Here is a 23,410-nt window from a genome sequence, read left to right as displayed (position 1 = left end):
CAACCAAAAATTGGTAGCGAAGCAGTACAAGATCAGTCTAGGCAAGCTCCAAAAGAATTTGGCTGCTGATTTCAAGGAAGACAGTAAGTACCGCTTCTACCAAGGCAAACACATGGAGTCGCACCTATATGAGGGAATCCAGCCTGCTGACTTCTACGACAAGCTTGAGAACGTGCTTGCAACCCAGAAGTCTGCCTTCAAGGTCAACATCGCTCTTGGATACAAGCTTGTCAGCAGAACTGATGACAGCGAGACTCGCTACTTCCACCCGAATATCAGCAACACGTCTGTATTTAGCACTCCTGTAGCTATCAACAGCAAGGCTGATATTCGTAAGAAGGTGATCTCGGAGATTCGCTCCATGGAGTTGGCTGACAAGCTCAACTACCCCAGCTCCGGGTACATGGTGAAGGGGATTACTGGCTTCAAAATCTATATCTACCAACGCGACCATGCTCTGGGTGATGGCGAGGCTGTCATTCCTAAGGCGATTCGTGATAACAAGCACGTCATCAACTTCCCCAAGACGAACAACAAGTGTGACTTCCACTGCATTGCTTATCACAAGCAGGAGGGAGCCAAGAAGGATCCTCGCAGAATCCAGGCTCTGGTGAAACAAGCCTTCAAGCAGTACTGTTCGTACAAGGAGATCACCTACACTCTGGGTCTGTTCCGCAATTTCAAGCCTATCGACATTCTCCAATTCGATGAGCTTGAGGAGTGCTTTAAGCTGAACATCAACGTCTTCAACATGGATGTTGAGTCGGGCAAGGTTGAATGCATTCGCTGCTCGGACAAGGACTATGATTCGATCAACATCCTGTCGCACGAATCACGCTCTCTACATCACGAACGTTGATATGCTCCAGCAGAAGTACCAATGCTCTACGTGTGAGATGGTGTTTGTTAGCTCTGATAAGCTACGCAACCACACTAAGAACCAATGCGAACTCGTGAACATCGAATCGTTCCCAGCTCAGCCAACCATCTACCAACCCGCTCCGAACAGCATTCGTTCCATGCTGACTAAGTACTCCATCAAGGATGCTGACCATTACATCGATCACTTCATTGTCTATGATTTTGAGGCTATCCTCAAGCCTACGGGCGTCAAAAACGGAGAGAATACTATCTTCACAAACGAACACTGTTTCCGTGGCCGACAGCTTGACTGAGGAGGTGCGATGCTTTGTCAGCGATGACCCGAAGGAGTTGCTCAAGGATATGTTCCAGTACATCAAGGAAGTTGCGGCTAAGATTCAGCAGTACAACGTCTCGAAGTACGAGTCTTTGCTCCGCAAAATCATCAACGTCCATGGTTTGACTGACGCTGAGGTTCCTGGTCTAGACTTGGGTAAGACGTACAAGATGGATGATGTCAATGCTTGGATTCAGAACGAGGAGTTTGCTTGTTTCTTCGATTTCCACAACAAGCTCACATTCGGTAAGAAGCGCTCGGATTATGGCAAGCTGAAGCAGTGCATTGGTCAGGTACCAGTATTCGGATTCAACTCTGGACGCTACGACATCAACCTTATCAAGGCGGACCTGTTTGCAGTCATCGGTACTGACAACATCACATAGTCATCAAGAACCCTAGCTACATGTGCATCGCCACGTCAGACATGAAAATGCTTGACATTAGCGACTATGTTCCGGCAGGCACCAGCTATGCAAAGTACTTGTCGACATATCTCGGTGAGTGCAAGTGCGATGACAAGATTCGATGCGTCTGTGGCCTAGGAAAAGGCATCTTCCCGTACGAGTACATTACTTCATTTGACGTACTCAGTCAGCCGGAAGTCCCTCCTAAGTCGGCGTTCGACAGTGCTCTTCGTAGCACTAGCATCAGCGATGAGGACTATGTGCGGGTACAGTTCGTCTGGGAACACTATGACATGAAGTCAATCAAGGATCTACTCATTTGGTACAACAACCTCGATGTAGTACCCTTCATCAAGGCCATCAAATCCCAGCGAGAACTATTCAAACGTTTCGAACTTGATATGTTCACTGATGGTGTGTCGCTACCTGGTCTCTCTGAGAAAGTCATGTATCAGACGTGCTTCAACAACCTCCAGCAACCAAGTAAGGAGCCTGCTGAAGCGTTTGACTTTCCCGCTAGTTGCTTAAGTGGATATAAGACCCAGGATGCTGATGCCGATCGTGAATTCAGTATGACGCTAGAACACCTCAACGACTTGCTAGAGCGACAAAATTACCTGTCTGGGCTATGCTACAAGCAGCTCACAGCTGATACTGCCTCGACTGACCGATTCAATAACAAGCTCGGACACATCGATGGTAATATCTTGATCAGCTGTGTGGGATGCAACGTTGCTCGCAAGAACATGTCGCTAAAGGGCTTCCGCCACAAGAAGCTACTTGAATTCAACTCAGACAGGTTGGTGTACAGTATCGATAGAGAGGAGAAGGACATCTACACCAAGATGAAGACGAACATTGCTGGTGGTCCTTCTATCATCTTCAACAGATACGCGAAACGCAACGAGACCAAGTTTCGAGGGGGTAGGATCTGCAAAAAGATCATCGGCTACGATGCTAATGCTCTGTATTTGTGGGCTCTTGGTAATGAGATGCCATGTGGACGGTTGACCACCATCGAAGCATACACAGGGATCGTCGATGATATTGTAAATGACAAGATATTTGGCTTCCTCGAGTGTGATATCCGTACACCAGAGCACCTCAAACCCTACTTCAGTGAAATGACCCCAATTTTCAAGAACACCCTTATCGACTGCAGCGATCGGAGTGTCATCGGTCAGCACATGTTCGAGTACAACGAGGAGCACTAGCAAAGCCGAGCAAAGCCGGCTCGCAAACTCATCGGGAGCTACTTTGGTGAGAAGATCCTCATTTATGCACCGCTACTCAAATGGTACATTTCTCATGGTATGGAGATCACCAAGACTTACAGCTTCATCAAGGCTAGCTCTCACAAGGCATTTGCACCATTCATGGAAGCCGTATCGAGTGCGCGACGAGAGGGTGATGAAAATGTTAAATCCATCTGTAAGATCATTATTGAGAAGTTAGCTGACTCTGATATGGATGATTTAGTCCAAGAGTTGAAAAAAATCATTACGAACCCTAAATCATTTGATGCGCTCATTATCGATAGATTCATGAATGAATCGACAACCAATCCTAAGATTCATTTGGTTCTAGACTTGTTGACTAAGCTGAAAACGCTTAGTGAGGGTAGCAATAATAAGGCTATGATTGCTGAGATGATGAAACTGGTTGGTAATAGTGCGTTTGGTCGATCTGGCATGGACATGAGCAAGCACAAGGAGGTCAGGTATGAGTCGGACGATAAGGCAATCAAGGCCAAGATTGAGCACTTCACCTTCCACGGAATGGAAGAGCTGAATGATTCATGTGAATTCACTATGAAGAAGCGAAAGCTCAACAATAAGAACCCAATTCATCTATCGATTGCAATCTATCAGCTCGCTAAGCTCCGTATGTTGCAATTCTACTATGATTGCATTGACTTCTACTTCGACCGTTCGGAATTCCAGTACCAAGAAATGGACTCAGACTCGGCTTATATTGCGTTCAGCTGTGAGAAGCCATTCGTTGAGTGTATCAAGCCCGAGCTTCGTGAGCATTTTCAGCAGCATAAGTACGAGTGGTCCCCACGTGATTATAGCGAAGAGATGGCTCAGTTTGATCGCCGAACGCCAGGTTTGTTCAAGGATGAGTGGTCTGGTGATGCTATGGTATCATTGGCCTCTAAGAACTACATTTGCTACCTACCAGACGAATCTTGCAAGGTCAAGGTTTCAGCGAAGGGAGTCCAGCAGAGTGGTGGCCGCAATGGCGACGTCCTCAACCCAGATGGCTTTGAATCAGTTGTTCGCGATCGCATCACGCTACAGGGCACCAACAAGGGGTTTAGACTCAGTAAGGAGAGTAATTCAATCATTACGTACACCCAGACTAAAACAGCTCTAAACTAAACTACTATTATGACAAGCGTCGTGTACTTGCGGATGGTATCACCACCGAACCACTCGACATATAAGCAACTACCTGGCAGGGGATTTTTTTGTTTTATAACCATATAGAGCGATGGATCAGCTGTTGTCCAAATTATACTATGACCCCAAAACGGGCTATGTGGGTGAGGTTTTGTATCGACTAAAAAAGAAAACATTTGATAAAGAAGCAGCAAGATGGTCTAAGGCTGTGTATTCGGTGGTAGGTATTGATGGCTACCGCATCCAAATCAAGTCGAAAAACGGACACACTCTTTACAAGGGGCCAAACGATCTAAAAATTGTTAAAGCAGAAACATCTGAAGCTACTATCAACAGAGGTGATATTTTAGAGGTGGAGAAGATCTTAGACCACAAAAAGATGCGATCCGGCAAGTACAAGTATCTCGTTCAGTGGGTCGGTAATGAACTTGACTCCTGGGAGCCACAAGATAATCTTAGATTAGTCAATAAGAACAAGAGATCAACCTTAGAAAATGAGTACTGGAAGTCGATAAAAAATGAGTCGAACTAGCTTCGAAATAAGTTTAATAGAGCAATCCTCTGTAAGCGTTGACTCATCTATATCTATCAATCTATATTCCAAAAATAATGCTTAAAAATATATGACTTCATATATAGAATGTGTTGCAACTGCGTAGAGAATCAACGTGAGCTTGTACAGCTCCGAAGAAAGCTGTAGATAATTCAAGAGGTTAGTCGAATCAAAAATGAACTCAGAGATTTAGACCCAGTAGCCAATTTCCGGAAAACTGTGTGCAATCTACAGTACCGCGACCAGTTAGAAACGATATTTGGTGTGCCGTTTCATTGCATCAAGGATCGATACATCAATCTCCTCAATGAGCGAAACCGTATCTGTCATACGTATCAACCATTTAGGCATGACTCCGTTATGCCAAGCTATTGGTGAGTATGTATTTAATCGATGCTAATATTTTTTTATGACTACCATGATATAGTTAGACGATGTTTCCCAACTTTACATCCCTCGCTCAACGAGAGCAAAAGCGGCAGGAGCTACTCGAACGAGCTGAGCGCCGAGTTCGTCAAGCCAAGTCCAAGCGCCTTATGTACGAAGGTGCATCATGGGCTAGCGATATCGCGAATGGTATCACTACTGTTCCAAAGAAATCAACACAATCCGCTCAGTCTGATATTTCGGTTGGCCCTGACGAGGCTACGCCGGAAGAGTTAAAAAAAAGTCTGAATATTGAAAACTCCCAAAAAAACCTGAGTCCTCAACAATGGTAGATGCTGAAGTTAATGCAACACCTGAAATGAACGATGCATCGACTACTGCAAAGCCTCAGTCCGTTGATGCTTCCAGTACTGCTAAACCCAAAACCAGTGATGGTTGGGTCCACGTGAGCCCCGATATGACTGATGTTGGAGTTGATAATAGTGCAAGAATGACAGATGCTGGTGTTGGCCCTGATAGTCCACTGCCGCAAAAGCCCGTCGAAGAAGATTTGTTCGACGAAGGCAATGCTGAGATGAAAAATCAAACAAAGTCAAAGGAAGCGGTCGCTAAAATCTTCGAGGTTTACCCCATCCTTGCAGAACTAAATATTCACCCTATTGCTTCCAACGGCCGGCAGCTTACTAAGTATTATATTGGGATGGATGGTGTACAGTATTAAACTGAGAAAATATGTACTAGTTCCGAGCATTGATTGGTCTGAGACGTATGACCATATTGGTGAGGTATTAATTAATGATGTCAGATTCCTCGCATACGTCAATGAGAAGGAGCGACGTAATGAGATGGGTAAAGAGGACAAAAATAGCGCATACCAGGTTTGGCAAAATATTGGCTCAAAAAAAAAGAATTAATGCCTCAGAAGGAGATTATTCAAACCGCTCTAAGCAGAGACTTGACGACAGTTTTGTGTTCGATACTGGAACATCCACAAGATCCGATCAAATGGACAGCAAGCTCAAATTATTTTGGACAATTAGCAAAAATGGGGAAGTCCTTGAATCTAACGGATTGATAAAGAAGATTGTACCAATTCTTAATGGTTCCGCAAAATCTTCTCCTATTGACAAAGATGGCTATGTTTGGATCAATGGCAATAGCATTAGCGTTTACGGGAAAGATAGCGATCGTGTGAAGCAAGCAATCACTCAGAAAGTGAACTGGATAATGACATTCCAATCTTTCATTAATATATATGACTAAAGCCAGGGGCCTCGAGTTAGAACTAGTTGGTAGCAATGAAACCAAACATATAAATGATTTTACCCCAGCTAATGGTGAAGCTCAGCATGGGTTAATGAGTGGTATTGATGAAGACATGGGCCCAAGCCTATCAAACGCTGATAACGACGCCAAGAATATCTTAACTGATTACTACAGCCAGTTGCACGCTAACAGTATTGATATTCCATTTCGGCTACAACCAATCGTTAAAATCAACGGTGTTGTTAAGTCCCATCCATCATACTACTTTGGGCAGCCATCGGGGTCTAGACCCCTAAATATTTTAAATCGTGAAAACAAAGCACACAAGCAGGTGAGTGGTGTAGCTTGGAAGGGGCTAATGAAGAATATCATGTGGATGGATACCTTTTCGTCCCTACTCAACGGGGTTGAGGACTTGGACCGCTATCTTAATGAGGTTGAATACCCCTTCCCATCGAGCGATGAAGAAGCAGCTAAGATACTTGAAGAAAAGGAGCTTGATAAGAAAAGACGTAAAAACCTGGATGCTAATCTTGAAATATTGAATGAGGCTATTCTAAAGTCTGTACACGATATTAGACAGCAAAGCGTTGAAGAGTATGAATACGATGACAGCTTGCAAAAGCTTCATGATGAGTCAGAAGCAGCTTTTCAGACATACGGTGAGGCTCAGAAACGCTATGAAGAAGCAAAAGAGGCTGTTAGAGGGAATAACTCAAAAGCACCGAGATCGGTGTTGAAGGCAGCTACATCAGCTATGAAGGCGACAAAATCGATATATCAAACGAAGGCTAAGCGATACGCCGAGGCAAGCGAGGTATCCGGCAGTGGCGTTAAACGAAAGCTTCAAGGTCGAGGATTGCGCGGTGCAGGTGTTGCCCCGCTGGAAGGTGGAGTTCGCCGAGGCCGTACCTACAATCTCAATGAGATCCAAGGATTAGCAACGCCGTCAGCCTACACATACAAGCAGATCGGAAGCAAGTATATTCGTATCCCCGACCTTGATGATAAAAAGCTCGTGATCCTTCAGCCGAATCGGCGTAAATGTGGTCCTAAGTGGGAAATCAGTGATAGCCTCCAAGCCATGATCAAGGCACTTGTCTATAAGAACCGTATCGATCAATCCGCTTACGATAAGCTCAGCGTTGAAGATAAGAAACTGTTCAAGGAGGTTCTATTGATTACTCATCTCCAATACATCTTCCACGATAAGTTAGAGGATCCTCTAGATACGCTTAGGGCTGAATACGATAAGCTAAAAGGAGAGCTACAACTCGGAAATGACAACCTCAGTATCATCAAGCAGCTCAAGTCTCTCATGGTGGATATGTACAGCAATCGACTGATTGATGATAAAGAGTTCAAAGATATTATCACCCGTTTATTATAAAACCATGTTCTTCTTCAACTCGCGTATTATATCCAGTTCCGGAGGCAGCTATGGTGACAATAGCGACCTCAACGTCGCTGAGTTGAAAGCTATCATGAAGAACCTCATCATTCATGATCGTCCCCAGAAGACCCAAGCCGCTGTGTGGGCTACTGACCTCGACAAGTCGACCAAGAAGGTGGTGGCATCTACCCAAACGGAAGGCGGCCGAGTCTGGGCTTACCAGCCAAAAAAAGTCAAAGTCTGTGAAGACATTTGCTCTATAGAGCAGTGCGGATATACTTAGATGTCTACGTCTGTTTTCTTCTCTCGATAGAGTCTGATTTTTTTTATCTCCGATATCGATAGCCACGACAGCATTCTTGCCACTATGTACGTTGTACATTGGGATATAAGCATTATTCCCTATCGAAACCACTCCAGCGTGCATCGTTATTGAACCGATGACTTGGCCAGTTTCAGGGTTAGTCAGGTTCTTTTTGATCGTTGTACTTGGTCCGCAGCCCATCATACTCTATTACAACGAAGTACTCAAGATCTGCTCTATATTTATCGGTGCGAAATTATCCCTGAGCCAATACCATATATAACCCTCTCGTGGAATTCGACAATTCGATCACATTGTAGTTGATCAGTATCAACGACATTAGCGTTAGTAGTCTGAGGGCAAGCGGTCTTCGCCACGAACTGGGTTTGACAGATACCATTCTATATTTACTCAGACATAATCGCTCTCAACTCATTGAGTTCAGCTTTGAGATTATTGATTTGGCCTTGCTGTTCTTGGATAGATTTACACAGTACCGAGGTTAAACTGGCGAGATCGATTCCCCATGGATTCACTGAAAACCCATCCGGATTAAGCTCATCGTTTGCTCCGATATCTACTGCTTCTGGTATGACCCTATACAGCTCCAGCGCGATTTAGCCAACATGGACAGTCTGCTCTTGAACCATCCTGAATTTTCTAGGTTTCATTCTCATAAGGCTTGCCAAACCATAGGGACAGTCTACAATGTCCGCCTTCAACCTCTCATCGCTTGCATTGGTATAGCTTCCTCCACGCACCGGGACATAGGCTGTCCACGCGTAATTAGCATCGCAATTTCCCATCCTGATAGCTCCTACGGTTGAATCAGTACCAATCGCTGGATAGTCAGTCTGAGACCAATTGAATCGATACCTAGCAAATCCATCGCCACCTCCCTTTACGTGCATGAAATTATTCGCCCATACCTCTCCGCCTGAGTGAATGGATGCTTCTGGCGACCATGTACTCATACCAATTCCCAGTCTTCCTGAGCTGTTTAGATAAGCTTGAGTTGTGTTTCCAACCATGAACCTTAGCGGGTCGCTCGTAGTGGTGCCTAGAGCTACACCACTACTTCCTCCCGCGACATCGTTGTATACCTGAATTTCAAATTCGATTGGAGTAGTAGCATCGTTGGCTATACGCATTGCGCGTTGCCAAGACCCGCTTAGTAAATTCGCGCTCGAAACTATATCTATTTTTGCAGTACTGGTAGCTGATCCAAAGCAAATGTATCCTGCTTGAGTGATTCTCATACGTTCAGTCATTGGTGATAATGCATTAGCTCCTGACCGTGTACTGATTGCAAAATCAGCCATTGAATATTGAAGACTCGTAGCGGTTCTAGTACAATATAGATTAACGCTAGGGGTGTACGTTGTCATATCACTAGTACCTTCAATCGTGAACGATAATCCGGCCTGAGCGCCAACCGTATTGCTTTGATTACGAATCATGAGATTAAAATCAGAGGCACGCGTTGTTGATGTAAATGATGTCCCGGCCGCAATCTGACATTGGGTAGAAGTAGTGGATATCAGATTGGTTGACGTTAGAGATGAGATACCTGATGAGATGCTACTATAAGAGTCTAGTACACGAGCCTTTGATGCTTCTGCAGTTCCTGTTCCGGTGGTAAGATCTAGATAGTTCAGCTCAGCGGTAGATGCTGTGCATCCAGCAAGCTTGTTCAGCTCCGCACCTGTAGCATTGAGAGTATCTCCCCTGAGTTGAAGCGTAGTAGGATTGATATTCAAGGTCGTTGCATTCATAGTTTGAGTACCTGACTTACTAATCGTATCACATGTGATCGTAGGCGATGATATTGAAGTCGAAGCTATAACGTTTCGTGATATGGTTAGATCGCGAATGCCTGAGTAATCCTTCGTACTATTGAGAACCACAACGCTACTGGCTGAAGCGCCCCCTTCGATAACATTGAGAAAGTAACTGACTCCATCCCAAAAGTTCAGATTCGGAATGAATAAACCGGTTCCACCAGCGCTAAGGGTTAGATTGCTAAGCGTACCTAGACAAGTAATATTAGGCTGAGCAGCGGTTTGTAGCGTTCCTGTTATCGACGTCGCTGTGAGCGAGCTCAGGGTTCCTAGGCTGGTAATGTTGGGCTGAGCAGCTGTTGTTAGCGTACCCGATACATTACCCGAGCAATTTACAGCGGTTAGAGTACCTAACGATGTTATATTAGGCTGAGCAGCAGTCTGTAGCGTACCAGTAATGTTAGTTGCCGTTAGCGAGCTAAGACCTGTAATGGATCGACTTGCACCAGTAAAGGTTATACTGCCTCCGATCGTCAATCCAGTAAGCGTACCTAAGCTGGTGATATTTGGTTGAGCAGCCGTCGCTAGCGTTCCATTGATGTTTCCACTCACGGTGAGCGACGAGAGTGTCCCTACACTAGTTGCGTTGGTCTGAGCAGCAGTTGCCAATGTACCAGATATGTTTCCACTCACGGTGAGGGACGATAGCGTGCCTAAGCTAGTAATATTAGGCTGAGCCGCTGTCTGCAGCGTGCCAGTAATCGGCGTTGCCGTCAAACTACTAATAGTAGCAATTTCACCTGATGCACCAAGTACCAGAGCTTTGTTGATAGCGGCAGTACCTGGAGTAATATCAGCTACATACGTTGGTACGCCTGAAACGGAAGCACCATTAACAGTTAGGCTACTACAGCTGAGTGCTCCAAGACCGCTGATGTTCCCACCACTTCCAGGGACAAGCGCTACACCAGGTGATGCTACGCCTTGAGAGACACCGGTAATGTACGTCAAGCGATAGTCATACTTGTTCAGATAAACAGTCTGAGCATAGTCATACGTTAGAAACCCGCTGGCATCCAATTGGAGAAAGAATGCCGGATTATAAATCGGCGATGTGAATATCGGGCTAGGATAAGAAAAACCTGAACTCATCTTTGTTTGATCCTATATAGTTTAGACGACAATCATGAGCGGTATTCCAGATTTCGGAGCTTCAATCCCTAAAAAATTCAAAAGCGCCTCGATGGGTGATATTCCAGCACTTGACATCAAAGCGCTGTTTAGAATGGTGGTTCTGGGGCCATCGTTCTCAGGGAAGAACAACTTATGTATGTTCATCCTCAAGCATTCTCCTCACGTATTTGCTCATCTAACGATCATTGCTCGTAATCCTCACCAGGAGTTATATGAGTATCTTCGTGATAAGCTTGATGGCTTTATCACATTCACCGACCCTGACTCGCCTCCGAGTGTTGAATGGATACGTCATACACCAATTAATTCCAATAAGCCTGAGCTCGTCATCATCGATGACTACAGCAACGATAACCTTCTTCAGAAGAATTTGTTCTCACATTACTTCCCTAGAGGGCGCCACTTTAAGCTATCAACCATCTTCTTGAGTCACAGCTACTTCGCAACGGACAAGATGATCAGATTGAACTCAGAGTACGTAGCGATCCTGAAAGCTAATTCTAAGCGAGACCTCCAGATGGTTGTGAAAGATTTTAATATCAAGGGAGTAGATGAGCGTTCAATCATCTATTATTACAACAAAGCCACGGAGCGAAAGGGCCAAATGCTCTTCGTTGATTCGGTCAAGGGTCAGATCAGGTATAACTTCGATAGACCGATTCGTATCGAGGACTAATTCCAATTTATCAAACAAAAATATGCCTACAAACATATAATCAATATGTCCAGCTTTATCAAACTCGACAGCACCCATCTGGTACAAAATGGAACCAATTCAGCCTGGAAATACTCCTTTCCCGGATCGGCGGCTGACTTCCGCGATGTAGTATGTGACATTCAATCGATTTCGATGGATAACAGCGAATATAACATTGATTCAATGCAATTTCAGAACACAACGTTCAAAATCGAAGTACCTACGTTGCAACTACATCCACAACCAGTGTATCCCTCCCTGATGGTATTTATTCGTATGACGATATCAACCGAAGCATTCAGACTGCTCTTGTCAATGCTGGGGCGTATCTAATCGATCCGTCGGGGAATAACGTATTCTATATCAAAATGAGTGCTAACAGTGTCTATTACGCTTGTCAGCTTGATTTCTCTCCTACGCCTACAACTCTACCAACTACCGGTTGAACATGGACCAGACCTACCTCCGGTTTATACTCCTCTGGTGGTACTGGATTGCCGACTACTACTCGCGTTCCTCGACTGATCATCGATAATGCTGAATTCGGTAAAGTAGTTGGTCTCACAGCGGGTACATACCCCTCCACATCAGCTACTGTTGCAAGTGCTCAGCTATCGAACATCATTCCTCAGATTCACCCGACCAGTTCCTACATCGTTCGTTGCGATCTGATCAAAAACGAATACGTGGCTTCTGGTGATATTGTCAGTGCTTTTGATAGAGGCGATGCCGCTATTGGAAAGGTCATTTCATACAAACCGAGCCAGTATGCGTGGATGAACTGTCACAATGGCGCTCGAGCTAGTATTACACTCAGTATCTATAACCAAAATGATAAAAAAGTGATTTTCAGAGATACGTCGGTATCCACCATGCTTCTGATTCGTCCAAAAAAATAAGACGTCCAGAGAATTTTTTTAGGGCGGCTACAACGTAAACGAACCACCAGTCTTACGACGTGCCCTGAGCGCAGCCATCTTAGCCTTCATCTCTGGCGAGCCCTTCGCTGGACGTTTCTTTGCTACGCCTACACCATAGCGGCGACGAACCTCCTTTCGCACAGATCTGATTAGATCCTCATGTTCCGGCTTGGTAGCTTTTGATAGTAGGAACTTCTCTCCAGCATCGACTGCGTCGGTGATGACCCCCTTGCGCTTCGTGTATGCAAGAGCATTCTTTGCAGCCTTCTTTACGTCAGCCATTGATACGCGACCTCCTTCATTGTCGCTATCGGAATCATAAATACCAATGCCGGTTAGGGACTTGATTGCAGCTCTGGCTGGAACAGCAGCCGTTGGCTGACCAGCATAAGTAGCTAAAGCAGGAACCGCCGCATCAACGGCTCTGGATAGTAGACCTGAATCCTTAGCAAATTTGTATGCAGCCTTGATCCCTCCCCATACTTTGGACCAGATAGAGCCTCATTGAGCCTTTTTGTAGCCCTTCTTCACTTCGTGCTTGGTAATGTCGAGTCTGACACCGCGTCTAGCTTTACGAGCCTTGAGCGCCTTTTCAAACGAAGCAGGGTGGAGATGGATGACTGAACCACTACCCTTTAGTTCGCTTGAGGTGAGGCTGAGCTTACCAGTCTTGAAAGCTTTGATAAGCTTCCGCGCGGGAATATCACTGGAGATTGTTAATTCGCGATACATGATTACTATATACGTTGAATTAAATTTATTCCAGAATTGTCAAATTTAGATCTTTCATTGTTTTGAATACATTTGGCTTACGGTATTGCTTCGAATTAGCCATAGGACACAGAATGGTCCACAGTAGTCTCCATAGGTTCCTTGGTATTGCTTGGTGTTGTATCGATCGATACCATACTTCTTTGGTGGTCCTTCCCCCATACTATCGAAGAATTCACCATTATGAACCGCCGTCCAGTGTCCTACCTCAAGATTAGGAGGGCGAAGTAGAATCAGAAATGACCCTTTCTTGGGGAGATGGGACTTTATCTCATTTGATTCGAATATATTATCGAGTTGAACGTTCATTTTCTCAGCGAGTTCGATGAGATCATGATCTGAGGTGATTGGCTTGATGAGGTGCGACATATATTTAATTTTATCAAACTATATTAGGATCCATATAGATTCAACGATGAGCGAAACTCAACTATCCGATCAGTACTTATACCAGAGCTTGCTTAAGAGCGACCCGGAGATCAAGGTATCTTCGAGCAAGCGTGTACCGCACGTTATTGACCTAAATCAGGGTTCGTACCAGAATGGTGTCATCACTATCGATGCTACGGCTCAGCTTAACGGTTCCGAGGGCTTCGCAAGCCTTCGTGATGCCTACGTTATGCTTCCCTACAAGGTCTCAATGAAGAATGGTGGCACTGCTCAAACTGCCGCTGCCAATCGTCTATGTGCTACTCTAAAATGCGGAAATTGGAACGTTATTGATAGTCTGAGTCTGGAACTAAACGGAAAGACTATCGTCTCTATGGCTGACTACAAGCTCTTTTGGAACAACGTTCGTGCTCATACTGGCTACAGCCCTCAGTACGTTGAAAAGCACGGAGCTGAATCGTTCTTGTACCCTGACTCTGCTCAGTCCGTATCATACAGTTCTGGATCCGCATCTACCAGTGGTGATGGATATTCAAACACCATGGCATTCTCGTCTTCCTTTGCTGTCTCGGCTCCTCCTGGTGGTGCAACTATTCCAAATGATGGTTTCGTTAAGCGCCTTCTATCGAATCCTCCTACGGCTGGCGCTGACTTCTCCAGCTCGTGGCCGTCGGTAGGTGGTGCTGCTGCATCGACTACCATTTCTAACCAGACCTCGCGTGGAGCTTTCGTAGCTGGTGGTACTGCTGCTAACGCAATCATGGGAACGTGGAACTACATGCTTAAGATTAAGCTCACCGATCTGCATCCTATCTTCCGTGAGCTTGACTTGATGACTAACCCTCAAATTCGCCTGCGTTTCCGTGTGAATCAGGGAACGTCTGTAGTCGCGGTAGATGCTTTAAAGGGTATGTCTCTAACCTCTACTACTCTATCGTCTGATAATAGTTGTCCGGTCATTATTGCCGCTTCTGCTACCGGTAATCTGATGAGTGGTGTGCTTGCCGCATCTGCTGGCTTTAGTGTTGCTTGGGGAGCGGTTGTAAATGCTCTTGAACCTACCATCGATGGTACATACATGCCTTTTACTACTGCTCGTTTGTATGTCCCTTTCGTTCATCTTGAGAACCCTCAAGCTATTATCTCTGAGCCGGTTAAGAAGGTTCGCTACAATGACTGCTACGCACAGTGGTTTTACCAGCGTGCTGGTATTGGTAAGTCCTCGACTCAACTAAATGCTTCTTTCGATCTACAGCTATCGGCAAGTGTTAAAAACGCGAAATATGTTGTGCTTTTACCATTCGCGGAACAGACAAACAATTTTGTTTCTGCTACTGTTCAGCAGTTCCAGAGCCCCTTCGATAGCTCTCCATACACGCTTAAGCCCGGGGCGTCGATTCGCAACTTTAACGTTCGTATTGGCTCGACTCATGTGTTCGATATCAGTCATGACTATGATTTCCACCACTTTACCAACGAAATTGCTAAGATTTCAGCGATTAACGGAGATCTAACCCCTGAGCTCGTAAATGGTCTACTTGACTATCAGACGTGGTCGCTCACAAACCGCATGCTTATTGCCGATGTCAGTCGCCTGACTGAGCGCGATGTACCTCAGGCTATTCAGATCCAAGGTACGAACGCTGGATGCCAAGGTGTGAATATGCTGATCCTCGTAATTAGCGAACAGGAACTAACGTTCGATAGACTAACCGGGGAGGTTCTTGACTTCACTACAGCCTAAGTAAAAAAAGATATTTTAGTTCAGTTCCTTGAGCAGCTTTGGACACTTGTCAATCACGAATTGACTTTTTCTTAGCCAATCGAGGTAGCCTGGATCCAATTTACTAATCTGCTGTAAAGATTTGCCTCGATACTTACCCCACGTCATCATATAGGAGTTATCGTTATTTAGGAATCTTGAGTGAAGAAAGATTTTCATTTCCTCGCTAATGTTGAGACTGGGCTGGTTGTGAATCCAACGACAGTATCCAGGATCATTCTTGAATATATCCTCAATGGATTGACCTTTGTATTTTCCGAAAGATAGTTCGATCGTCATGTTCTATGTGTGGGTATCTATATACATAGCCTCTTAATTTTTTTGAGAAAAATATTAATTCTGAAAATGACTTTGTAAGGTGCCAGTAATTATTGCGAGTCGAGCTGATTCAAATTCGAGATGAAGACTGAATGGGGTTCGTTCTGATAACTTAAAGCTCTTTAAGCAATATGGAGCTATCTAGAGGTGCTGTCGATTTATTTACTAATTTTATGAAGGTGTGCTCTTGAACGAGTCTAGTTAGTAAATTACGGTAAGAAATGGGGAAAATAAAAAACTGCCGGCGTAATGTGCCGCGACCCACTACTCTCAAGTTCCCGACAGGCCTTGTAGCTCGACGATACAATGGTGGCAGGATCTGGCTGTGCGTGGAGAACTCGACCGTGACGAAGGCTTTCGGAGTGGGTGGCAAGTAGAGCGAGAAGCTGCAGCAGCAGTAGTCGATCGATCCACATGGCGGTCTGTTTTAACTCGACCACCCAGCAGACAAGAAGCAAAATCTGAAATGGAGGCCAAGTGGCCATGCATCGAGAAGGAAGTGGGACCAAGACCCGCCAGGACCTGCATGACCGCGCCGGTTCCTTTAGCTTCGCCCCCGTCTTTTACTTTGTACTACCTGGCTATACTTGCTACCGCCTCTGCGGTTTGGCAACACCACAACCATCTTGGACCACACATGTCCTGGCTGTACCCCTTGTGGAACAACAACATTGTAATTGCCGCTGAAGTTCGAGTATTTAGGTTTTGCAACGGCGTCTTCTTCCATCCTTGCAGTCATATTAATAGTGATCTCAAGCCTCGAGCAATCGCCGGTCGGTTTTGGCTCCGTTGGTTTATTCAATTGGCCAACATTTGAATACTTTTTAAATGATGGCAATGCCAAACTTACAATACAAAAATACGGCAAGGAATCGTGCCGCGACACATTCATACCGCATGAGGGTATTCGGTACGGGGAAGTGATCGTAGTACCGTAGATACCGTAACTTAACAGTAAATACGTTTGACTCCCAAATTCTTTTTTCTTTTAACTATTAAATAACGTTATTGAGAAAAAAGGGAAAAAATAAAATGCCACACAAATGTTGCCCGTTTTTTTACTAGTATGTCACGGTGGGTACACATTGGAAAGCTATTAGAGGGCATGCAGTATACGTTAGAAAAAAGTTTACAGTATGTGTTGCATAGTTCAACGCTGAAATTGAATTTCAGATGTTTTCCATGGGCATGAAGTTTGTATTGAGACATCTAACATAATAGTGTCTGAGAATAGCCGATGTGCCCCAATGCTATCAGGACAGCGGGGGTGCTTCACTTTGGTTGCCAGGCTTATTGAAACTTGTTGAAACTAACATGGGATAGTTCTTGGTGTTGGGTCTTGTGACAGTACTGTCGACCCTAAAGCTGCAAGACATCATGGACCACAACGGCCCATCGCAAGCCTTAATATACTCAAATTTAGTTTGCGATGGACCGTTGTGGCATTCGACTCTAATATTATAATTAGCGTTGAGGTCATGCTCTTGTATCTAATTTAGAGGCGGTCGTCGTCCAGTTCAAGCAATCAATAATAGTTCCGACTTAGCAGTTTCAATTCATGGCAAACCAAAAGCGTGTGCTGGCGATTGCTTGGTGAAGTAGAGCCGGAGCGTGTAGGCTTGATTTGAGGACTGGAATATTTGAGGGAGAAAAAGCAAAGTGAGTGAGGGGCTACTTCTTCCTGCCACTGCTGCGGTCAGCATTTATACTGGCGTGCAAACCATATTTGGATTGCACTAGCGTCGGGGGCATGTTTGGAAGATGTATAGAATGTCGTCGACACAACAAGTTACAAACCGCTTTAGCAGACCAGAAGAAAACGGCAAGTCGCTATCTTGTCCTCTTACTAAATTCGTGTTGGTTGCGACCTCCTATAAATATTGAGGTACTTGGCCTGAATGGGACCATGACGTAGGTTTATCTGGTCCATCATGAGACCATGAGCGGCATTGCAAGTGTAACTAGCTTCTTATCTTGCCCAGCTCGTGGGGCAGATCGTATTGCTCCGCTGCGTTCGTTCGCCCGCGGGAACTGGAAGTTGACTCCGTGCTGGCCGACAGCAGCTAACCGAGCTACTGCGCCGGATCGTCCGTACACACACGAACGTATCCAATTTTATTAAGGAGGCTAGATTACTCAATAGTCCTCAGCCAACTCGTAGCTATCAGCCCACAGCCAACAACTAGAGCTAAGTACACTCAGTCAATACACAGAGAGTTCACCCACGCACGCGAGCTACTAACCCTCCAGTAGTAGCGGAACGCCTGTCGACACTCCACCACCACCTGTCCGTCACTCGTCCAGAAGGAGCTGTCGCCCCCAGCAAGAGCTTTCGCCCTCGTACTTCGTTCAGCGAGAGCTTTCGCCCTCCTTCGTTGTCCGGCAACCCGTCACCAGGCCACCCAACTCGTAAGTGCTCGCTTGCTCCAAGCGCGCTAATTCTCAACCGCTTGCGCCTCACCGCGCAAATTTCCAACTCCCCCGTCCTCACTCGTTCGCCACCGCTCGTTCTCCTCCAGCCCGAAGGCCAGCTCGCACTGCCGACCCTTCGGCTTCGAGATCTTCTTCTTCGTCAGCCACTCCCAGCCGTCCGTTCCGGCTGCCACTGCTCTCGGAGCGACCGTTCGCTCCCAAGATCGCGTTCGTGCGGCTCTCCGCACCCACCGTCGTCTGGATCTCGCGACCCACCAGCGCGCACCCATGCCAGCCGCTCTCGTCCGCCATGCCCCACTCGTCGCCCGACTCGTACGACCAGCTGTCGCTGCTCGCCTTCCGTGGTCACCACGCCGTGACCGCCATCTGCCCATGTCCTGTTACAAAAGTATATAACCCCCACACGATCCACACAGAGTGCATGGCGCTAAGTAATGAAACTAGGCGTTGTTCGCCAGTATAACCCCTCCCCAGAAAGCAGTTCCCCACTCACTTTTGCTTTTGCCCCCTCAAGTTCTTCAGTCCTCAAGCCTACACACTCAAGCTCTATTTTGCCAAGCAACCGCCGGCACAAGAAGGCATGATGCGACTGCATTTATGCGCCACTCTGCCTATCCTGCTCTGCCTTGCAGCTACCGCGGATCCGGAGAGCTACAGCGGAAGTGGATCAGCTCGCGACAATGCTGGTCACGACGCAGGGGTAGTGTATCTACCGGCGGAGAGTATCCAGCACGAGCTATTGAACACGACCGGGCTCGTACCCGACTCCCTGGTCTCGGTGACCGCTAGCAACGAGGCGTTGAAGGACGAATCCCCTGGTCTGGCTGGCGTGACGGCTCCTAACACGACTGTGTATTCGTCCGTGCTGATCGTCCCAGCGAAAGCTTCGACGGCGACGACTACCGCAGTCTCGGGCACGCATGAAGCAGCATCCGCCGATGCGTCGTCTGGACACACACAGCTCACGTACAACTGCACGTCTGCAGCGAACCTTTGGAACCTGCAGGAGGACCCGAGTGTCGTGAAATTGGAGAGCTTTCAGCAGTTCTCAAGCAACCCAAGCGCCAGCAACTCGACAGAGAATACCCGCGAGATCGTGGCCGTCGCCTCGATCGAAGTCTCCAACTGCGCCACCGTTCAGAATACGGCTGTCGGTCGACCAGTGCTGGGGGACGCTTTCTTCGGCGCGGAGTTCAGCAGCGACCCCGCCTACTTCTCCACAGTGAGCGCTTGTGGCACGGGCATATCCACACCAGGGGGTTGCCTGCTTCGACGCGGGCCAACTTCTCTGAAGTGTATCCAAACTGCAAATTACGTTCCAGTCGACTGACTTGGATAGCCTCATGCACTCCAACGTGTCCGCAACAACTGGGGAAGGTAACAAGACCCGCCGCCTCGAGTTGGGCGCTTTCGGCTTCGTGGAAGACCCATACTGCGTGTACGGGTGCGGAGAAGTAGGCGCAGCTCCGGGTGAGTGCGTGGTGGATGTGGTTGACGGTAAAGCCATTACGACGTCGTGTCAGCTTCAGTGCTACGATCAGAATCCCTTCTGCAACCATGAATGCGGCAACAAAGTCGGCAAGCTAGATCTACTCCCCGCCAGCGAGTGCTACTATTGCGAAGATGATTATTTTGATGACTGTGATGACGGGCTCAGTCGTGCGAGCTGGGATACGTGTTGCGTCACGATATCCTGCGAGCCCGTCGATGACACGACCGTGACGAACCCGAAAGGACTCACGTGGAATTTACAAAGCGATGGGGAGACCCTCATTAACCCGTCGTACGTGATATACCAAGATGGAGATTGCTCCGACCCGACCGACTTCTCGAGTGATTGCTGCAGTATTTCGTGTGAAGACTGCTACGTCAGCATTTCAGTCGTGTCGCTCTTTCTAAGGAAGTCGTGCGAGGTGGCGCGAAGAGCAGTACATTCGAAAGCCCAGCCTTGAGGAGGCGCCTTGAGAGCCGCGCGCAGATCATCGGAGGTGCGCGGCGGCTTGAGAGGTGGCTACCCCACCATAAGGGCTTGCTTTTGAAGGAACTGCTCTTGCGTACATACATTAGAAGACAAACAGAGTAGTTAGTTGTTTGAGACCGCATACTTACCTTTAGCCGACCGTGGCAGCACCGACAATGGCGACCGTGCCCTTCGCCGACAGTGGCGCTCAGGCGAAGCCGACGGTGGCTTCCGTGTCCTGCGCCGACAGCGGCGTCCAGACCATTCCCTGCACCGACAGCGGCGTCCCGGAACATGCCGACCGTGGCAGGCATGACCGGTGTGTGCTGGCCAAACATTCCCATAGCGGCGGTACCCTTGCAGACGTCCGTCGGAGATCAGGCGCATCGGCGCCGCTTGTGAATCTGCTCGCGCGACGTCGCCGCTGCCTGGTCTCCGGCCGAGGAGGGTCTTGCCACGAAGCGCCACGGACGCGTGCCCACGCCGATCACCCTCCGCCGTCTGCGTCTTGATCCCGCGCTTGTCCGTCGCCGCCCACATCCAGTCATGGACCCGTAGCCGCCCGAGGAGAAATCGTTGGCGAGAGCGAGTTCGCTACCCCACGTAGCAAAAGCGAGCGAGGTCTCGACGGCGACCCCGCTGCTCTTCTCCTCGGCGCAAACTACGAATGCTACTGCTCTAACTACTGGCGGTAAACCTTGCGGTTGGTGGGGCTCTGCTCCGCCACCCGCTGGACTAAATTCCGCCCTACATACGGTCACCTGCCCATCTAACTTCATGGCCGCCGTCGTCGTACGTGTCGCTCGCCGTAGCCGAGTCCGTCGTCGAGGCGTGGATGCTTGACCTCTTCCGTCTTCCAGAAAACATAATTATCGCCTCACAGGCTCGTCGATAATTCCTTATACGCCGACATTGGCACGTACGGCATCAGCGACTTCTCTACATCGTCTGAGATCAAGCTGAGCGGCAACTCGTACCTGCGGGTCAAGGGTTTTGCTCCAAATGGCTGCAACATCGAAGACGTGCACAATACCATCGACGAAACTGCGACCATACCCTTGTATGCTGGGATTGCTGTGGAAGTCGAAGTGCAGCTCGATATCCTGTGGAGACTCTCGCGCCAACCTCACGGCACCAGCGTGGAATTCGGCGCCAGCACAGAGATTGAAGGCGTCACTGCGGGATATCTCAACTCCGGTACACCCGTCAGCGATTTAGAGCAGAGTGGCATCGACATCGAGCTGGAAGTGGCTGCAATTCCTACCGTCAGGGCGTCGCTGTCTTTATTGGGCGGCATCGAAAATCGGCGTCAAGACCAGCTACGCCATCTCCGCTGAGCTGAGAGCGTTCATCCAATTCCCAGAACCCGTTTCAGCGTTGCTGACGGAATATCTTGACCCAGAATCGTATTTCCAGTATGGCGATTGCAGTTTGCCCCACTTCATGGAATTCGCCGGGTACGCCGGGTTCAAGGACGTCACCATCTCGATTCCCATGTCTCTGAATATTCCCTTCGTAATCACCAAAACCTACGAGCCCTCGGCGAATGCAGGCAGTTTGATCAAGAGTATTTTCAGCGGGTGCATCGCAACGGCGTAGATGCAGAGATGCTGCTGTCAACGGCAATAAACGCAGTTTGGTATATTTCTGATGAAAAGCGACGGAAGCTGAAGACGATAATCATGTGGCTGCTCGGCATCTCTGAGATTGACCCCGACTTCCTTTCAATTGACTCCGTTTCATCGAGCACGGGCAAGATTTCGATTAGGATCTCAGTGCCGCCGTCTGTCGCCAAGGTTTACCCCGAAGCCTCAGATCTGCAGACAGTGCTGTATGAACGGGCCAGAACTGTGAGCTTCTCGAACGCCATTTCCAACTACGTAGGGCTGGATTTGAGTGCGCAGTGCGACTCTGGCTCGTGGGGCTCAACCTGTGACCATTCGTGCGAACTTAGTCAATGCATCAAGGCCAAATGTAATCCTGTGGATGGCGTCACTATCTCGTGTTCGTACTGCGAGAGCGGCTACTGGGGGCCAACCTGCAAAGAGCGCTGCGACCTACCGACGCACTGTGCTAGTGCGTGGTGCCCTCAGTACAGTGGGGCTGTATCCGAGTGCTGGACCTGAGAGGAAGGCTGGGAAGATGATCTTTGCGAAATGAGCGCGCCCATTTCTTTTCCGGGTTCGAGTGGAGATTCATCGAGCTCAACGTCGTCGGGCTCGACGGACAGCACGCCGACACCGACAAACAGTGCCAACACTGGGACTCAAACCAATTATGCGTGCACATGGACACCGAATGGTCCGCTGCTGTGGCTCCTTCAAGTCTTCACTTCGGCCTCGGGCTTGATTTGGCTGCTCTAATACGGCATTCCATGCATTTAACATGCTCACCAGCAAAACAACGACATGTATCGTAAGCACTTCATTTTAATAAATACATCGCTGCCCAAACTCATGCATTGGTTGAGCAGGATGCACCGCGCTAGGCTTCATCCAATGGTGGTGCATTCGTCATCTTCATTAGTTTAGCTTAATGAACTCAATATACCTCACCTGAAAAATGAATGAAAATGCATTCATCATTTGGATCATATAAACTAGAGTTATCAAGTATTAATCCAAAACTAGAGCATTATAATATTCCGAATCAGAAGTGGAAGTTTTTAGTATTCACTCGATTTATGCAATTTGTATCATATACTCCAACCTAGTACAGGGACTGGAACCCGCTTCGGGGACTTGAACCCGCTTCAGGGAATCGAACCCGCTTCAGGGACTTGAACCCACTACAAGGACTCGAACCCTCTCTGTGTTTCAGGGACTCGAACCCATATGTGGGGACTCGAACCCGCCAGATATATTACCGCGACCAGAACCTGTTGCTGCTGTTCACCGGGACTTGAACCCATCCGTGGGGCCATCCTCCGCTTTCAGTCCACATTGCACACGAAACACTCGCCGGCTACTAATATCCACACTTCTGTATCGCACGTCCTTCAGAGCTCAGGACTCGAACCCGACTCAACTTTGGGGACTCAAACCCAGTGATGGAGTTTGGCACTTTCAGATTCACAGTTGGTTGGAGACCTGTTCGTGCAGTTGGGGTTACGCAGTGTGGATCTCGCAACGACATGTGTCATGTTGTATTTCCAGATTTTATCAACAATCTTCCAGCGCTACGCGCCTGCTACCATCGAGGACGATGGTTAATCTGGAAGAGGGGAGTAAGCGAATGGGGTTTTAGCGGA

The 23,410-nt window shown here is 47.6% G+C and overlaps 7 protein-coding genes across 7 annotated transcripts; 3 read left to right on the top strand and 4 right to left on the bottom strand.

The window, feature by feature from the left end:
* Positions 1 to 258: 258 nt before the first annotated feature.
* PHYSODRAFT_480940 (hypothetical protein) lies at positions 259 to 783 on the bottom strand (the record flags this gene model as incomplete). Its single annotated transcript, XM_009522280.1, has 3 exons — positions 259 to 371; positions 421 to 659; positions 737 to 783. 3 exons carry the CDS (start codon positions 781 to 783, stop codon positions 259 to 261), a joined length of 399 nt encoding a protein of 132 aa, XP_009520575.1.
* Positions 784 to 10,609: 9,826 nt separating this feature from the next.
* Positions 10,610 to 10,846, bottom strand: PHYSODRAFT_404958 (hypothetical protein; the record flags this gene model as incomplete). Its single annotated transcript, XM_009522279.1, has 1 exon — positions 10,610 to 10,846. A coding segment is annotated over one exon (237 nt), but the record flags the coding sequence as incomplete, so codon positions are not given.
* Positions 10,847 to 10,880: 34 nt separating this feature from the next.
* On the top strand, positions 10,881 to 11,564 carry PHYSODRAFT_482976 (hypothetical protein; the record flags this gene model as incomplete). Its single annotated transcript, XM_009522278.1, has 2 exons — positions 10,881 to 11,165; positions 11,211 to 11,564. The coding sequence occupies 2 exons, from the start codon at positions 10,881 to 10,883 to the stop codon at positions 11,562 to 11,564; spliced, it is 639 nt and encodes a 212-aa protein (XP_009520573.1).
* A 1,727-nt stretch (positions 11,565 to 13,291) lies between these two features.
* On the bottom strand, positions 13,292 to 13,645 carry PHYSODRAFT_483371 (hypothetical protein; the record flags this gene model as incomplete). Its single annotated transcript, XM_009522277.1, has 1 exon — positions 13,292 to 13,645. One exon carries the CDS (start codon positions 13,643 to 13,645, stop codon positions 13,292 to 13,294), a length of 354 nt encoding a protein of 117 aa, XP_009520572.1.
* Positions 13,646 to 13,691: 46 nt separating this feature from the next.
* On the top strand, positions 13,692 to 15,410 carry PHYSODRAFT_485609 (hypothetical protein; the record flags this gene model as incomplete). The annotated part of the gene is made up of 2 exons (XM_009522276.1): positions 13,692 to 14,763; positions 14,803 to 15,410. 2 exons carry the CDS (start codon positions 13,692 to 13,694, stop codon positions 15,408 to 15,410), a joined length of 1,680 nt encoding a protein of 559 aa, XP_009520571.1.
* Positions 15,411 to 15,425: 15 nt separating this feature from the next.
* Positions 15,426 to 15,728, bottom strand: PHYSODRAFT_481396 (hypothetical protein; the record flags this gene model as incomplete). Its single annotated transcript, XM_009522275.1, has 1 exon — positions 15,426 to 15,728. The coding sequence occupies one exon, from the start codon at positions 15,726 to 15,728 to the stop codon at positions 15,426 to 15,428; it is 303 nt and encodes a 100-aa protein (XP_009520570.1).
* A 3,052-nt stretch (positions 15,729 to 18,780) lies between these two features.
* PHYSODRAFT_250498 (hypothetical protein) lies at positions 18,781 to 21,497 on the top strand (the record flags this gene model as incomplete). The annotated part of the gene is made up of 4 exons (XM_009522274.1): positions 18,781 to 19,422; positions 19,523 to 19,670; positions 20,329 to 20,479; positions 21,044 to 21,497. The coding sequence occupies 4 exons, from the start codon at positions 18,781 to 18,783 to the stop codon at positions 21,495 to 21,497; spliced, it is 1,395 nt and encodes a 464-aa protein (XP_009520569.1).
* Positions 21,498 to 23,410: the final 1,913 nt, after the last annotated feature.

This window comes from Phytophthora sojae (assembly GCF_000149755.1).
Source record: "Phytophthora sojae unplaced genomic scaffold PHYSOscaffold_2, whole genome shotgun sequence".
NCBI lineage: Eukaryota > Oomycota > Peronosporomycetes > Peronosporales > Peronosporaceae > Phytophthora > Phytophthora sojae.
This window is presented reverse-complemented; position numbering and strand designations above follow the sequence as displayed.